Source organism: Eupeodes corollae, chromosome 2 (genome assembly GCF_945859685.1).
Source record: "Eupeodes corollae chromosome 2, idEupCoro1.1, whole genome shotgun sequence".
NCBI classification, from domain to species: Eukaryota; Metazoa; Arthropoda; class Insecta; order Diptera; family Syrphidae; genus Eupeodes; species Eupeodes corollae.
In genome coordinates this window covers 22,465,289-22,483,586 of record NC_079148.1, presented here as the reverse complement: position 1 = coordinate 22,483,586, position 18,298 = coordinate 22,465,289, and the positions used below count along the sequence as shown (strand labels likewise).

General features: G+C 33.7%; 2 protein-coding genes across 10 annotated transcripts in view; one reads left to right on the top strand and one right to left on the bottom strand.

Annotated features, from left to right (window-relative positions):
* The first annotated feature begins 1,015 nt into the window (after positions 1–1,015).
* On the top strand, positions 1,016–3,506 carry LOC129946179 (kinectin). Its single transcript, XM_056056263.1, has 2 exons — positions 1,016–1,148; positions 1,216–3,506. Exons 1-2 carry the CDS (start codon positions 1,087–1,089, stop codon positions 3,029–3,031), a joined length of 1,878 nt encoding a protein of 625 aa, XP_055912238.1. The 5' UTR covers positions 1,016–1,086; the 3' UTR covers positions 3,032–3,506.
* Positions 3,507–8,564: 5,058 nt separating this feature from the next.
* The window catches only part of LOC129944003 (cytoplasmic dynein 1 intermediate chain), a 33,457-nt gene continuing 23,723 nt past the window's right edge, over positions 8,565–18,298 (bottom strand). For 3 of the 9 annotated variants that reach the window (XM_056053119.1, XM_056053122.1, XM_056053125.1), the window contains 5 exons: positions 10,523–10,678; positions 10,169–10,464; positions 9,633–10,098; positions 9,394–9,554; positions 8,565–9,334 (listed from right to left, as the gene is read on the bottom strand). In XM_056053119.1, the coding sequence (XP_055909094.1) occupies positions 8,987–9,334; positions 9,394–9,554; positions 9,633–10,098; positions 10,169–10,464; positions 10,523–10,678 (1,427 nt within the window). In that variant the 3' untranslated portion in view covers positions 8,565–8,986. Of the gene's footprint in view, positions 9,335–9,393; positions 9,555–9,632; positions 10,099–10,168; positions 10,465–10,522; positions 10,700–18,298 lie in introns of all 9 variants that reach the window. The other 6 variants (XM_056053120.1, XM_056053123.1, XM_056053126.1 and 3 more) reach the window with 2 other exon arrangements.

The following is an 18,298-nucleotide window of genomic DNA, read 5'->3' as shown; positions in this document are numbered from 1 at the left end:
GTCAAATTTGAGGGATGGGGCACGAGTCAATGTATAATAGCGCTTGCCATACCGAATGCAAATTTATAAGGAAAGTGAAAAGCATAGAGAAATAGTATTTGTATCTAAGTATATTTCTCTATGGTCAAAAGTGAGTCGTGTGTCAACGTGTAATGGGGGCTTAGTGCGTTGGACTGTCATGTCAGACAGAGAATCCAAAATTTTAATACGTTGCAAACTAGATAATTGCTAATTAAAAAAAAATTGGGTGGCCCAACAGTCCGTTTGACAACTATTGCCCAGTGACTGACAACTCTTAACCAATCCTGTGCGCGAGTACTGTTGTCAGGGATGGAAGGGACCTACAGTTTTAAGCTGAATCCGAACGGCAATTTTGAGAAAGCACTTTTCATGACAAGAATTGCTCTTGGAGTATTTTGTCAATTACTTGCAAGAGGCAGTACCCGTGAAAAAACTTTAGGTGGCATAGGCAGGGATCGCACCCAAAACCTCTCGCATTACAGTCCAACGCACTAACCATCATAACACAGGTACTAATTGCCTTATAATAAAAACCGAGCATCCTAACATGTCTAAAAAGTGACAGTTCGTAAAAATAAATAAAGCAATTGCGCTTAAACTTAACTATTTATTGGAATTCCCAACTATTGACTGGGAAATTCCATTATTGCATTGCTCTTATAAGAATAATTGTAAAAATGTCATATTGATTTAGAAAAATGCTTAAAGTTAAAGTAGCCATTCCGTGATCTTAACTTTAGCAAATTGTTAAGAGATGTTAAAACCGTTTAAAATTTTGCTAAATGCCCCTTTTAGCCTAGTAAAATGCTGAAAATGGATATAACAATTTACTTAATCGTTTAAAATTTTTAGTTCGAGCAGGCCCCTTTTATCAAATCTAGTACTGTGAAGTTATTTACTATTTGAACACATCCCCTCTACAACCCAGACAAAAAAATTTAATCAAACAGATCTGTGTTCTGTCAAATATAATTTCGAATTTTCAAACGGAGATTTTAAAATAAAATAAATAGATTTAAATAATTATTATTTATTCATATCAGTAAATTAATTCAATGAAACATCATGCAGAGGCCGCGGAGAACCACCGAATATGAAACTCCATCAGGAAAACCACTTCAATCAAGGTGCAGTGCGTAATATCTTAGAAACTAAGAGTTGTATTTAAGACTATTGAACTTAATTTCTATTTAGAACAAGTCGCCTGCAACAGCCCATCCGACGTCCATCAATTCGGCGGGATGGTTCACTACCCAGAAGTTCTTCAGCTGAACCACTTAACTCCCTTTTTCCCGGGACAGGCAATCACCTTAATGTGCCGTCTACATCAACAAAACGCCACAGAAGCAGTAGTGTCAGCAATGCTCGCACTCCACAGCGCACTCCAACTCACATTACACCTTCCAAGGGGGCACAATTCACAGGCGAGAAACAACGCGCCGCAATCAACGACAAGCGTTGGATTCAAGAGCAAATTGTGCGAATAACAGAATTCTTGAAGGGCGTCGATTGCGGTATAAATACTGAATTCTTAAACAGAGGTGGCTTAAAAACCATGTCCATGAAGCAGTTTATTGGCTTAGTCGATTATTTCCTTAAATTTATAGCTGGAAACAAGTTTAAAGTTGGTTCCAATCACGTAGAATCCATATCGAAAATTCTCAATCAAATCGACTACCCGTACACGGTGAACAAGTCATGGCTCAAGACCCCCACAGCTCCTCACGCTTTCGGCAATGTGGTCATGTTGTTTTCATTCTTCATGGACTTCATTCCGCCAGCGGATAACATTGAAGTTTTCAAAAAGGACTATTTAATAGCCAGCGAGGAGTTTCCAGATAAAGATTTCGCCATAAAACTTTCCGATATGGCCGAAGAGGGGTTCTCCCTGTGGAACAATCAGAAGAACGAAGAATTCGAGAAGCTCCAAAAGATCGCAGTGGATGAGTTGATATGCAAAAAAATATCTATCCCTAGTTCGGATGCCGTCGACGAAGCGATCAAGCGTCTAAATATCGAACTCGATGAAATCTCCGCAAAAGCCGAAGTTATCGAAACTGAAGATGAGTACTTCCGCTTGGACAAAGAAGTCAAGACCAACCAGAGGAGAATTGAGAAACTACAAAAACTAATGCAAGAAAATCAGAAAATAATTGACAAACTAGAATACCAGATCAACGGTAAACAGGAACTGATTGAGAAACTTCGGTTGAGTGTTGAAGAAATCCGTTCTGTAATCAGCACCCAAAAAATGTCTATAGAAGAGCGAAATAAGCTCATCGAGGAAGTCGGCCAGAAGCAGTACCAATTGCAAACCAAGCAGAAAGCCGTGTGTGACCTTCAGGAAAAGGACAATCAATTGCAAATACAGCTAGCCCGACAAATCAAACTGCTCACAGAGAAACTTGCCCAATTCAATAGCTACATCCGAGAAATAATGGCGGATTTGAAAAATCTCAGTTTTATAAATCTTAAAGTGGACATTGAATCGCTCTGCTTGCATCAGAACTCCGAACTGGAGACCCAAATACAAAGAGTCGAAGAATTTCTCAAGAAACTTAAACTACATCTAACCAATCAAATGGCCGATCTGTCGGAACAGATAGAGAACTACGAAAAACAGATCAAGTTGATTTCCTATGAAATCTCGAATTGGATCGAACCAAATTCCAAGGAAAAAATGCAAACGATTAAGAAAATACAAAAGGAAGTCGATGAACTAGACCGGGAGATCATTGCTACCACAAATTTCACAACCAATCGCATAGCCGAATTAGATCACAGGGTGAAACAGTCAGAAGAGGCTTTGAACTCATTGAGAAATTCGATAGAACACAACCGACAGGAGATTCTGAAGACACAAGAAGAAAACGAAGCTATGATGAAATTGGTAACTGAGCGTTTTGAGGAATATTTTAAAACGAAAGACGCCCTTCTGAAGCAATTCCAAGAAGCATTGCAACAGTGTCAAAAGAAATGTACTGAAGCTAAGGTTCTTTTAAAAAAATGATAATTCATTTGTTTGTTTTGTTTTTTTTTTTTCTATTGTTTAAAATTTAAGATAATTTATAATAAAATTAAATGCCCAATTAAACAGGCTCTAGGTCTAGAATAAAGAATGGTAAATTGTTTTATTTTTATGATGAATACAATTTGTGTCTTCTACAATAATAGGCAAAGAGTTCCAAAGCAGCTTGTGAAAAAAAACTGGCGTTACATGTTAGATTTGCACCGTAATATCGCCGCTTGCTACACCACATTCCTGAAGTTTAGATGTGTAATTTTATTATTATTATTCAAATTATAAAAATTATCTTAGGACAACCATGACTCAAGAGAGATTGGTAGGCTTATCTTGAAATGAGAGGCAATAGGGCAGGTAATAAGGAAGGGATTTAATATTGAAGATAGGTTAGGAAGATTCAATGACCACCACATAAGGGTAAGCCAGAACTAGGATGGGATAAGGGGGTTTTGGAGTTGGGATGGAATATCCACTACGAAGGCGATGGCATGCTCGGCTAAGCTCGCCGGATGAGGGGGGGATCTTACCTTCGTAGATGGACCTCACCTCTTTCCAAAACTAAAATTTCATGCCATTACTAAACAAACTTAAACGATCCCAAAACATTGCAAACATTACAATACCAAATAACTCTAAAAGAACAAAAACTTATACCGACTTGCACACTACAACCAAAACACGACATTCACGCCGGACCTGACACACCTCGGGAACGCAGCATGGCCGTACCCACCCAACCTGGAGTTCGACTGACCTGTACTTTCGAACTCCCCTTACTAGACTGTGAAGCTGAAGTTTACGTTGTAGGATCCGGTTCACTAAAGAGCATTATCCAGCCCTGCCACACCTCCTCTGAAAATTGTAATCAGCACTCCATAATAACTAAGTACTGAACGTCAAGAGTTGATAAACTAAAAAAACGCAACAAATCGACTATACTGTAACGTGACTTACATTTTATTTACACAGACTTATAACAAAAAGAGGGAATATATAAAAAATTAAATAATGATATCCAAATTTGAAAATTAAAAATTTGAAATAACTTAAATTTAAAAAAAAGGCCAAAGGAAAACACAATATTTCTCCTTAGAAGTATATACATAATGTACCTAGTGCACCTAGTCTAAAACAAAAAAAAACAGGGACTTTCTCCGTATGGAGGAGACTTAAGTTCCCTCGTTCTCCCCGGAAATCTTCGCCGTCTTCCTTTTATGAAGCGGCTGTGTAAATTCCTCTTTTATGCTACCTACCAAGAGCTCTCTACTACTTCGACAGGGTAGGGCCTGGGGAACCTACCCCGCCCGACGAACTCTACCTTTAATTCTTACTCGACACAAAAAAGTAACGACGTAATCTAGACACATATAATATATCTACCGATAAAAGGAGTTACAAAATAAAGACGTTATAAATTTGAATAATTTTTTTTCCTGGTGTCACGTTACTAAATTTTTCTTTGTTATATGTTGAACAGAATCCTAGAATCGATATTCGCAAAGATCCTAATCCTTTTCTCCTATCCCACCGGATTGGCGTTAATGTTAACGAGAACGCACGAACATATATATATATATATATGTAGATAACACGTATGTATATAAATATAGGCGTGAGATCAGTTTTGGCTAGTAAAGTTTCTTGGGGATCCGGGTCTATCGACCGATAATTCCTGGGTTAAGTGCAACCTCCACATCACCCGGCCGCCAAAACTCAATCTCACTGTAATACGTATTTTTGATTTCTTATTTGTTCCTATTATACTATCACCCTCAGCTATAATTTTAAACTCTTTTCTTTTGTATTATCTGCTTTCTTTGTTCACTTATATCTTAGTCTTAAAAAAAAAAAAACTTATTAAAAAACCTTTAAAAAAGAAAAATTTAATTTAAATTCTTAACGCGTTAGACGGACAACGAACCTATTTCCTTTTTTTCTTACTTTTTTTTTTAAATTTAATTCACTTCTATTGTTTTGTGCCACTTTTACCTTTGAATTGATGTTTTCACTACCCTACCCACTCTGAACTACAAGTGACTTGTAGTCAAGTTTTTTAGCGGTTGCGATCTTCAATTACCACATAGTTTATTATTTCCCGCAATGTTCCACGAACTACTCTTTCTGCATTGTCTGCACCCTTGCTTTAATGCTCAATTTTCACTCCTATCTAATCCTTCCTTACTTTCCCCACCTTCCCCAATTCGCATAAACTTTTCATTAAATATTTAATTTTGTAGGTATTGTTTTTTTATACCCAAAAACATATATCCGTGGCACTAGCAATTCCTTCATCCTCCTTTTCTACCATATTCTTAATCCCCATTCTTTCCTTCGGTCTCTTTTTCATGACATATGTCTATTTCGTCCCTAATTGTCATGTCAGATTGTCAGTGATTAGAATTAGGAAATAGAAGTTGCGTGCGCCGGAAAATAAATAAACATAAAAAAACATTTCAAAGCAAAAACACAAAACTAAAACTAAGAACTAATTGGACTGGATGCAAACCAGAGTCCTAACTAGAACCATCGACCTGGGTCTTACCCAGTCCATGTTCCTGGTCAGCATTGTAGGTATTTTCTTTTATTTTTGAATTTTCTTTGCAGGAATGGTGACTCCACATAGGAGAACTCTGGTCTATCGGTGGCCACAACAATCCATAATTTCCATTGAAACGGAATTATTTAATTTGAATTTGCAAAATGTAAGGCCAAAAAAGTAAGTTTCCAAGTTTAAACGTTTCCCTTCTGCTCATTGCATCGCTGTGTTTTAGTTTATGGTTTAGTCCTACCTCAATAAAACAAACGCATTAAATGTCTAAATACAGGAAAGGCTTATGCTTGTTATCAGTTTATGTGTGAAAATATAAAAAAGGGCGCTTTCTACAAATCTTGCACAGGGCACAAGATTGGCTGAGGCCAGCCCTGCATCAGGGTGAAGTTTTTGAAGTTTACCTATTTTAAAACCTTAATATATACAAAATACGTTGTTTTTTTAAGCAAAAGCAAACAATAACAAATACAATAACAATAACCTCTATATGGAAGTTTTTGGTTGACCACCATCTATGCGACAACGAATAAAGAACTAGCTTAATATTCATTATTAACATTCTCGACTTATCCGAAATATTAATATATTTAATTCTTAAACAACCTCGAAAACCTTGAAAGTTTGTATTTTAAATTAGGTTTATTCTTCAAAAATACATCATTAAGCCCCTCTGTCATAAACGCTCTAATAACTTAGACTATCAGCCTTATCACAAGCCCCGTCGCGTCAGAGAAGTTTCGTAAGTAAATTTTTGATGCCGAATTTGGGGAAATTTTTGTTCGTTGACTCTGTTCTTTAGCACTTTTTTGTTGCCTTTGCTATTGTTCAAATTTTTTTCTGACAGAGTATGTCATTACTTACATAAGGTGGGGCTACAGTCTGGGGCGGACCTGGGCCTCAATCAACATGCGTCTGCAGCCAGCTCGGTCCCTAGCTAACTGTCTCCAGTTTTGCACGCTAAGTCGAATAACAATCCTCGGGATTGGATTCGACGACCCTTCGGGCTGGAGCGTTGATGTCCATTCGCTCTACATGATCCAGCCATCTATGCCGTTGGATTTAAATTCTGCTAACTAGGTCAGTGCCGCTGTACAGCCCGTACTTCTCCTCCATTCTCCATCTTTGCGTATAGGACCAAAAATCACCCGAAGACTTTTTCTCTTGAAGCATCCTAAGACGCTCTCATCTTTCTTTGGCAGGGTCCAGGCCTCAGGCCTAAGCGCCTGATTTTAATGATTTTAGATGCTCGAGAGAGGACTTTACTACTCAATTGCCTTCTAAGTCCAAAGAAGCAGCGAGTTGCATTCTCCATAGTCATTCTGCACAAACGGATAAGTTTGACAGGGATACGAAAACTAGACATTGCTCTGTTAAGCTCTTTCCGATAGATATTGTCATAATCGGCTTTGAAATCGATATAGAGATGGTGGGTATCGATTTGAAGCTCCTGGGTTTTTTCCAAGATCTGCTGTAGTGTGAATATTTGGTCGATAGTGGACTTTCCTTCCTGATCTGAAGCCACACTGATAAGGACCTATCAGGTTGATGACGAAGGGCTTCAGACGTTCACATAATGCGGCAGAGGGGATAAGAAGACTGATGCCTCTGTAGTTGGCGGAATTTAGAGGGTTTGCTTTTTTATGTATCGGGCACACTGTGCTGAGATTCCACTCATCGGGCATGCTTCTTCCGACCATATTTTGCAGATGAGTTGGTGCAGCCATCGCCTGCTGCTTTGAATAGTTCGGCAGCGATGCCGTCAGCTCCAGCAGCTTTGTTTGACTTTAGTTTAGATATAGCTATCTTCACTTCGTCAAGGTCGGGTAGGCGGAATTGTTGATCTGCGTCGCCGAGGTTGAGTGGTTCTATCTCCCTTACAGCGAAATTCGCTTCGTCATCGCCGTTATTTAATTTGTAGATGTGCTCTTTCCATATTCCCAACATAGACTGCGGTTTTACTACGATGTTCCCTTGATCGTCCTTACAGGCTTTGGTTCGTGGCTGGTACCCTTTTGAGGTTTTTTTTCCTTTTGGTAAAATTTACGCACCTCATTCCTGTTGTGACATCCCTCTATCTCATGGATCGCGCGCTTTTCATGCTCTCTTCTTTTCCATCAAAGAACCCGTTGTTCCCCTCTCCTCTTCTACTCATAGAGTTCGCGAGCAGCTCTGGCCCTTTTGTGTAGCGCCGTTTTGTATGCCTGTTGTTTCGCTGCATGATAAGTCAAATAAAAAGTTCACGGTGACAAATAATACAACAAAAAAACACATTTAATTCAGTATATTGTTCTTTTAATATCATTATTTACTTCAATTATCTGAATTAAATACATTAATAATAAATATTTGCTTTAATAATTTATAATAATTTTGCTTTTACATTCTTTTTCGTTTTCTTTATTTTTTATGTATTTTCATAAATTCTCAAAATCCATGTTAAGTTAGTACCAAAAACTTTGTATACAAAAAGTTCCTTCCTTAAAATTGTTGGTTTTTATTTTTTAATATTTGATTCCACTGCCATAACTTTTCCTAAACGTTAATACTTAGAAAATTTGTATTATTCTTTTTTCTATGTGTAAGTATTTAGCTGCTTCTTAAGTAAATTAATAATATTAAAAAATTGATTGATAATATTCTAAATCTTATAAAATAAAATTTAAATTGAATATCTTTTTTTTAAAACTGAAACAACTTAAAGAAAACTGATATGAAAAAAGCTAATGTGTTAATCTTGATCACAGAATCTATTCCAGCCGGAATGTTAGGTACAAACTATAAGTTCTGTGTTTGGAGTTTCGTAGTTATGCCTTCCATTTCCGATAGATTCTGTGATATGACACAAACAAAAAAACTAACAAACTAATACTTTTGTTTGGGGAGACTGCTTAAAAAATAAAACCATGGACGAATTATAAAAATATAAGAAACTAAAATAAACAAAGAAGAGTCAATAAAATAGTTAGATTCTTTTTTTTCGTTGGATTTACTTTTCATTAAATGATTTAAAGCAATAATATTAAATTTTAAAAATAATACGTACAAAAAGTTTTGATATTGGAAGAATTAATTAAAAAAAATATATGTTTAAAAGCAAAAGGCCCCTTTTTTATAAAACAAAACCTTGATATTCAAGTTCGACATAAAACCTTAAACGAAAGTTTTTACTGACAAAAAACTTCGAATGTTGAACTCAAAATCATTAGGTCTTGTTTTTTTTATGGGCCCAGGTAAATTAATTTAAGTCTTCGTACAAAGATTTTGAGTGTTTTGTTGGTGTTGTTATTGCGGTTGCTATTATAGTCGCATATAAAAAAAATCCAAAGACCTAACACCTCCTCATTCTCATAATTTTTGTCTTCTTTAGATTTGTTTTTAATGTTAAAAATCTAATCATTGTGATTCATTTTGAGCTCACTCAACGTTCCACTAAATCTCGACCATTCATCCCGTGTTGGTTGTGCGACATGTTCAGCAACATCGTAAACATAAAGTTTACCTGAATCATCACCAATTGTTAAATGGAGCCCAGATGGGGTCCATGAAACACGATTCAGCGCTGGAGCACCATCAACAACCACTGATGCCGAGGGCACTTCGGTATCCTGATTTAAATTCCATAAATCAAGGCGACCACTGCCGTCGACAGAAGCGAACACGGCGGGATGAATTGGAGACCATGCAACATCCATAACATAATCAGAATTGTCTTCAAAAGAGTATAATGGTTTGGTGTCCTAGATTCAAAGAAATAAAAGAATTTAAAAATAATTTAGAGGACAAGTATTATGATTACCTTAAGACTCCATAGTTTAATTGTCCAATCAATGGACGATGTAAGGAACAAATCACCAAAATCTGGTGTTGATTGATTTGGATGAGTTGATATTCCCGTCACTGGACCTAAATGCTTCTCATACACGTCAGACACACCCGAACGTATTCCATGGCGATAAGCTTAAAAAAATTAAATACACAAAAGTTAAGTTAATTAATATTAAATTATACTCGTATTAGAATAAAAAAAAAACTAACCAGAGTATACATTGCCATCTTCACTGCCCATAACCAGATTGTTGATCTCATTCGATGGAAACGACATGCAAGTGATAGCTATTGGCTTCGATTGCCGTTGCTGCAATTCCAGTGTATCTTGCGGCATCGACAGCATATCCAGACTCCAAGAGCAAAGCTTACCATCGGATGAGATCGATATCACATTGTGTGCATTCTGTGTGCCAACCATTTGCAAACAGTACACTGGATGCGTATGTGCGGTAGCACTAAGCGGTGTTCTCTGGATGGGCGTGCGCTTTTGAACTCGATTATCCCAGAGAACAATCTGACCAGAATAAGTTCCACCCAGAATTAAATTCTGATTGAATTTAGCAAAACATGTTGACATTACGGCACTCTGACAATGGAATACATCTTCGGGGGTTTGTTTTTTATATTTTGTGTTCCACACCATAACAACACCATCTGGTTCATTAGGGCTTTCCTAAAAAAAATATAATTACAATTTTTTGTTTTAATTTGTTTAAAAGTTAAATTTAAACAAAAACACAAACCTCATTATTGTGATATGAAGCTACGACCAGTTCAGGAAAGTGTGTTGACCAATCCATTGAAGTGATGCATCGATTCTTGGACCATCGGTCTTCGTAGAATGCTCGATTCAACGACAGCCTAGCATGTGTCTTCTCATCGTTTGCTTCTTCATTATCACCACCTCCTATGTAGTCCGTATAGATGTCCACATTCTCGGATAGGGCCCTCTCAATTACACGTCCAGCGCGTAGTACAAACCTCTGGAAGTCCTCCGACAAGATGATCATCTGTTTTTGTTCTTCCGATAGTTCCTTAACTAATAAATAAGACGATATAAAAAATGTTTTTGGTATAGATGATGTAGCATCACTTACTCTCTTTTTTCTCTTCATGTTCCTTTTTGTGTTCAAGTGGTGTTATGGCTGGGGCTACTTCCTTCACAGTGGGCAGACCATGGGGTAGGATTCCTGGCGGCAGCTTGGAATGAAAACCATGATCGATGTGTGGCAGCGAGCTCTCTTCGTCATCTCCTTGGGCATCATAGGTAAGCACTGTTTAAGGTATAAAACTAACACAGCTAGAGGAACATGACAATCGACAAAACAGGAACAATTCTACGATTTCCACTTTGTTAAGCTTTTTTTTTTTCATTTCATTTTCTTTTCTTATTTTTGATTATAAAATATTTGTATTACTTAAGTTTTTAAATAAAAACGAACACATTGATTTACATATTTACAAACAAATTATTCTTCTTTTGATTTGTCTTTTGAATATTTTTATTAGAAAAAAGAAATACACATTAGAGTGCACTATTTTGAAAAGATCTATCTAGTTAAATAATGTATTTAGGTACCTACATAATATTTATATGTATAAAAATCAAATGGAATTTTCTAGCAGAAAACGAATGCAATCTAATGTTTGAACCTTGAAAAATGAAGATGAATTTTTAAGAGGAAACTGATTTTTTCAAAAAGTTTATTTTAAAGAATGGAATAAGTTTGATTGAAAAGAGATCGGGTGGAAGGTGGTGATTGTTTTAAGGGAAATTTTTTGGAAATAAACGATTTAAAATGCGTTCCACTTTTTACGTTTTACAATCCAAACGTTTTGAAAGTTGTTGAAGTAGAAAACTAAATCTGGAGCGCATCAATTGAAAATTCCATTGTTAGGTTGCAGTGGCTGTTCGGGATAGAGTATGAAAGACTTAGGCCAGATATTGGCCATTTTGATACACACATGAATCTTGAGGCTTTCTTCCGAGCACAGTGACACCAATTGGGAGTTATTTATGAAAGACTAATTATGTTAGTGTGCTTGGGATCGTTTAGATAGTTATAGAAGAACTCCTAGGTAGGTTTTACGTTGAGCTAAAGCATTGCATGTTGAAAGGAGGTGAATAACTGTTTCTTCCTCTTTCTCTTCCATACAGCTTCTACAAAATTCATTTGAGAATACGCCTAGCCACAAACTTACGTTTATATTAGGCAGTGTCCAGACACAATCAAGCTTATTAGTGCAATCTGCTTCACGATATCAAGCACTTGAGCGCTTTAAATCTAGGGTAGGCCAGAAGTTTCTCGAGGCCTGACAGTTTTGATTTTATTCCACCTGATGTTGGTTTTCTTTACAAAGTCTTTTTTTTGGCAAAAGCTTACATTCAGCAAATAGTATGTCAGCAGTAGCCGAGCGAGGTGGAATAGGTAGTACTGTACCATTTTTGGTTTAGTAAGAACTGTAGAAGAAAATTTAAAAACAGTCGGTTTGATTATAGGCTAACTAGCTTCGTGATAAAAATATTTGTTACAGAATTTAGAGTTTTTGAAAAGTAGAGCCTCAATTTCCGATAATTTGCAACTTGAGTTATGATAACTTTTTTAGCCATCCGTGAGGTGAATTGTTTTAGACGATCGTAAAGATAACTTTCAGTAAGAAATCAGCCTGAAGCACATTTTTATCTAAACGCCTTTTTAAACAAACAGTTTATGAATTGTACAGTCAGTTGAAACACACAAAATAAAAATGTATGATGTAGTGGTGTCATTAAGCCTTTTTTCTTTGATGAAAATGGCAGCGTTATTGGAAATTACAATATCAATTAATTACATCAAGACTTTGCCACAAGAACTGGTCCTGTCGATCGTGTAATTTTTGTAGGAAAAACTAATGAATCGTCTAAGTTTTGTTCTTATTTTTATTTTATATATTTTTTCATTTAAGAATGTTAGGAAATCAGCACTATTCTTTAGGTCATGTGAATTTGGCCATGACAGAAAGAAAAGTTACCATGAGTCTTAATAAATGATTCACATGAAATATTTTTGTTCGCTTGAAGTTTTCAAAGCTTTTCTGAGTTTCATCTGAACAAAATTTCACTTTAAATTAATTAAAAGCTTTCGAACATCCTCTAAAAAAAAAACTAAGTAAACTTTTAAGTCTTGGACAGAGTAAAAATTTCGAACGAAATGAGAGATCTCAAGGGAGAATTTAGTCAGTAATTAATTTCACAGTAAGGGACGAGTTAAATGATGATATTTTTCACGTGTACGACTTATAAAAGGGCTGACTATCTGAATCGTTGATCCTATGGAAGTTATATAGTCCGGCCGACCGAAAGTGGTAATGCAAAGGATGCTTAAAAGTTTTTTTTCGGAATTAATTGGTAATTGGAAACAAATTCCAGGGAAACTTATTAATATTTTTTAAGTCATCGAAGATTTCATTAAAAGGGGGGAATTCACGATATGAGATATAAATTTGGAGGAAAACGAAATTCCTTAAAAGCTTCATTCGGAATGTCATTAATCGGGTTTTTTTTTAAATATCTAAATTAGTTCATGGAGTAAGTTTTTTAACAACGTATTATTTGTTGAATCGGACTAAAAATGAAGTAAAAAAAAACAACAATCTTAAGTCGGCCTCACACGAATCAACAATTTGTCTCGATAGATTTAAATAGAAAACCAAATGATTTGAAGAAGAGAAATTATAATTCAAGTTAAATATTTCTTCTTCAAAAGTCCCATAGCAAGGCAATAAAAATAGCTACAATTTATCTTCTTTGAAGACTTGTAGCAACTATATACTCGTAATCTCGATTTATTCGAGAAAATATGCGTCAAGACAAGGTGTAATGGTCATCTGCTGATGAGCCCAACCATTACATCGGGGCGAAACGCATATATGAACACTTTTGCAGGTTTATTTTCATTTTCATGATTTTAAATCATATTTATTAAAATAAACGGTGTTAACAGTCAAATATTTCTTCTTATAATTAAGTGAGTGAGTGAATCAATTAGACTTTTCATCAATTTAGAAATCCAAATATTCTCAAATGACTCGACAGAGTCCAATCATATCTGTCAACTGCCTCGCTCGGACGTGTATGGTTAGCTTTATAGTTTTTGAATCAAATCAACAAATTTGGCATTGCTTTGCTAACACTTTCTTTGAAAGATAACTTAATGGGGGCTATTGTCAGTTAAATGTTTGAAATTTATTTCTTTGAATTTTGACTATTGAGACAACCATCAACTCTATCACAAATTGCATCATATTGGGAAACCTTGACGAATCCCGAAAAGAAAATGATCACCGAATCCTTTTATAAAGTAAAATTGTTTGAGATATCTCACTACGAACTTTGGTTTTTTTTCGGGATAAGTAAGAGTTTTCGATTACGATGGAATTCCTCATAAATCGGATTGTTCATTCACATTCCATTTCCAACTTTGGAAAACGAAAATAATTATCTTTACGTTTTTCGGGATTCATACAAATTTTCGACTATGATTGAATTCCTCTTTTGAAAAACGAGGGTAATTCCGAAAGAAATTGTATTCACTTTTAGAAAAATAAAAGCTTATACAACTACAATTAAGATTTGGTTTCAAACAGTTAGGCATACTTTTTTTCAAAGCTGGGAGTTTCTTTCATTTGGAAGAAAAGCAAAACAAGTAACATTTTCAAAAAACTATATTATTGATAAATTAGAAAACTCTTAAAATGCCATGCAAAAGATTTAAAAAAAAACTAACTTTAGTAAGAATAACTATTAACAAATCTTTAATAAAACAATAAATTATTATCATATCAGCAAATGACACGCAAAACGATTTATGTATGTAGCGAAAAAGTTTTTAAAAAAATATGTATATGCAAGAAATGATTTTTATGGTGAATTATATTAAACAAAAGTTAGTTACCTTTAGAGCATTATTATGTGCAGAGGTTATTATTTGTATGTCTGTTTATTTTTCCTACAAGCGGTGTATGAATTGAATACGTTTATATTTAGTTTGTAACTTTGATTCATTTCGTTTTTTTAGAAAGAAACAAACAAATGTTATTGTTTAATAGAGTTTAAAAACAGAAAAATAAAAAAAAGTTTAATTAAATTATACCCACGCACACAAAACATTAAATCATAATATTGATTGGTGAGCTTGATGTATGAATTTGTAGGTACATTTTAATGTAATTTTTACTTTTTAAGGCAAAATATCGTTATAAAGAAAGAAAATTAATAGTTTATACATTAAACTTTGGTTTTTTTTAATATATTTTATGTATATTTCTTTACCGTGTGTATAAACAAAACTTTTAACAAAATTAAATGTGAAAAACTTGGTAGTTGTTTTTTTTTTATTTTTGTTTGTACAAAACAAAAGAAGAAGGAATACAAATTAATATATTAATTAATAATAAAAAAAGAAACATAAAATTAAACAATAAACAGTAAACAAAAATTATGTATTAATAAATGTATAAACAATATCTTAATTTAAACAAAAAAAAAAACATGTGTATTTGTCAATTATTATTGTTTTTTTATTTTTTAATTGTATATTTCTCCACCCAATTGTATAAAAGAGTTAAGTTGATGTTTTAAAGTTGAATCTTAAAAACAAAACAATCATTTTGATTTTTTGATTTTGTAATTGAAACAGTTCTTAAACTGTGACTGCAAAAGATTTTTCATTCATATTTATTGGTCATACAGAAGCACCACCGACATTTTTATAACATGAACTCAAAATAGGTTAAAATAATTAAATATAATGTAATATGTTAAGTTTATTTATTATTTAATTTTTAATTTTTGTGAACAAAAAAAATATAATTAAATAAAACATTCAAGAAAACAAAAGTTTAATGTTTAAACAAAGCTTCACAGGTAACAAATAATTATTTATAAGACAAAAAAAAAACAATTAAATAAAGATTCAGGAAAAAGTATCCCTAACCAGAGAGGAAACGGAAATGGTGGATTAAAAGTGTGAGGGATCATAAAGCAATCAGAGTTTGGAAAATATTCTTAAATAGTTGAATTATGAGTCACCTCAAAAATGTATTCTTAAATGATTTACTCTTGTTTAAGATGTTTTAAACAAATTGCTGTATTTGGTATTTTTTTGACATGTTAAAATTTTACACTATACATTTTATGAGGACATTTAGATCAAGGTCAACAATAGTTTTTATACATATTCATTAGTTGTTGTCCACAGAAGATATAATGAGCCATATTTTGAAAGTGTTCTCAAAAAAGACTACTCTCTAGTACCTACCCTAGTTTTCTTTGAGCTTTTAATTGGAGGATCTAAAAATTCATAAATCTGAACATCCGAATTGGAAATTTGGTGAGAAGAGCTCTGAATATGGTATGAAATGTATCCTTTATTAAAATGAAGTTGTTAGCACTTCTTATAAAAAAAGCTATATAGAGTTTGAAAAGACATCCTTTTAAAAATTCAAATTAATGTTATGGACATGAATTCTTGTTTAACAATAATTTAAGTGATTTAATGTAAATTTTTTCATGAGAATGGTAGAAATCATTTAAATATGACGATGCCATCCAAAGCAATATAACTTGACCTATGGCTCGATGACCATTGCCAAAATATGAGTTTTCGATCTTTTTTGTCTTGTCTTTTTGGACGATAAATAAGGGGGCAAACAGCTTTGAATATGTCTTAAGAAAGGTATGATAAATTAAGTCTGAAAAACTATTTAATTGAATTAAATGACTAGTTTTTGAAAGTAATACTATACTCCCGAACTTATTATCAATATGTTGGATTTAAGTAATCCACCTGTACTTGAAGGTACCGCGATTAGTTTCAAGATTTTTGTACAATTATTAATAGCAACAATTTTTAACAATCATCATAACTGATCGTCCTTCTGAGATCTCCAACTAATAGCTAACAAAACACGATATCGGCAGAATATGAATTACGAAAATGGATTTATGAAAATGCTGCCAAATAAAATCGGAATACAAGCATACTTATAAGCGCATACTTCAAACTTTTCAAGACTTGTCAATATTTTTTCAAGCTCGCCATTGACGATTTAGCCAAATGGCCCATTCATTAAATTTGATACTTGTCGTTGGACTCTATCAGTTCGAATGAAATCCATCATAAAATGGACCGGACGAGTAAATAAAATTGATAGAAGTTCAAAAATTCATGAAACCGAATTGGCTCGGTCGTGTATTAAGTGTGTAAGGAGTATGATTGAATTCTTACTGCAAGACCATTCATTTTTGTTGAGTGTTTATGACCATTAACATTAAAATTATTATTTCTTGTTATATTTGTGAATTGCGTTTTAATTAAATTGTTCGTTTTCAAAAACAAGTAAACGGAAAAAAATTAGGTACCAATTATAGCTATCATTGGTTTTCATTATTGAACAAAATTATTGGAATTTTTTTATGGGCCAGTGATATCTATAATTGAAATCGATCAGGACAAATTTTTGAATCGGTATTTGACGGTGTTTCCCTTCGATTAGAAATGAAAATTATGTACTGATCGATCAGAAATCAATCACACACAAATTTTTTTTTCACAAAAAAAGTATAATTTTGCATTTTTTTTAATCTAAAAAAGTATTTTTCTAATTTCCGGATAGAAATTAATTTTACTTTGTGGGGCCGGTTATAGCTATCAGTGAAATGTTTCTTTTTATTTTTTAAACATGTTACAGATTTATTTCTAGCAAAAGATTGATGCAATAAGATGAATCCGATATTCAAGTATTTTTTTCAAAAAGAAACAATGCATTTAAAGTTGTATTTAATTTATAAATCCATTTTAATTTTTTTAATGATGAAATTTCATTTTACTGAACAGCTGACTGTCAAAAGTCAAACAAAATTCCATTTCGTTTTACTGTTGGTGTTCCAATTTTGTACTGTTCCGATCACATTATTAAAAAATTACTGATAAAGCAATAGTAAAACAATTGTCTGAGTCGCGAAGCTCGATGTTATGATCGAAAGAAAACAACATTTAATGACGTCAATTTACTTATTGCTATAAACGCTCATCAGTTTATTTCAGATTCCTCCTGTTCCAAATTTTACTGATTACTATAATATGTTCAAAAGTGGAACGAATCTTTTCACTGATTTGTGTTTCAATTTCACACATTTCCAACGACAGATTTCTGTCAGCAAACATTTGTCGGTTGATTTCAATTAGGGTCCGGTCAGTAAAATCCATCAGTAAAATCTGAAACAGGAAGAATCTGAAATGTTTTACTGATGAGCATTTATATCAATCAGTAAATGTACGTCATTAAATTAAATATCACTTTAAAGTTTCTATTTGAAGAGTTTGTTTTTTACTGTTGCCTTCATCAGTAAAATTTATAATGATGCGATCGGAACAGTAAAAAATTGGAACACCTACAGTAAAATGAAATGGATTTTTGTTTGGTTTTTGGCAGTCAGCTGTTCAGTAAAATGAAATTTCATCATTAAGAAAATTAAAAGGGATTTATAAATTAAATACAGCTTTAAATGCATTGTTTCAATCTTTTGCTAGAAATAAATCTGTTGTTCATGTTCAAAAACTTTACTGATAGATTTAACTGATAGCTATAACCGTCCCCTTAGGAAATTTATTTCAATGACAGAAATTTTAAATAACTATAAACGACCTGCGAACAAAATTCCAATGTTTGTTTTCAATGATGAAAACCAATGATAGCTATGACTGGCGCCTTAGCAGGTCGTTTATAGCCATCATTCAAAATTTCTGTCATTGAAAACATTTCCTGATTGAAATCGACCGACAAATTTTAACTGACAGAAATGTGTATTGGAACACAAATCATTTGACCGA

What these genes read in the sequence shown, in the direction of transcription:
- LOC129946179 (XM_056056263.1), top strand. Translation starts at nt 1,087, where the DNA reads ATGCAGAGGCCGCGGAGAACCACCGAATATGAAACTCCATCAGGAAAA. An exon ending in GGAAAACCACTTCAATCAAG is followed by an intron (nt 1,149 to 1,215) that starts GTGCAGTGCGTA and finishes ATTTCTATTTAG; the next exon opens with AACAAGTCGCCTGCAACAGC.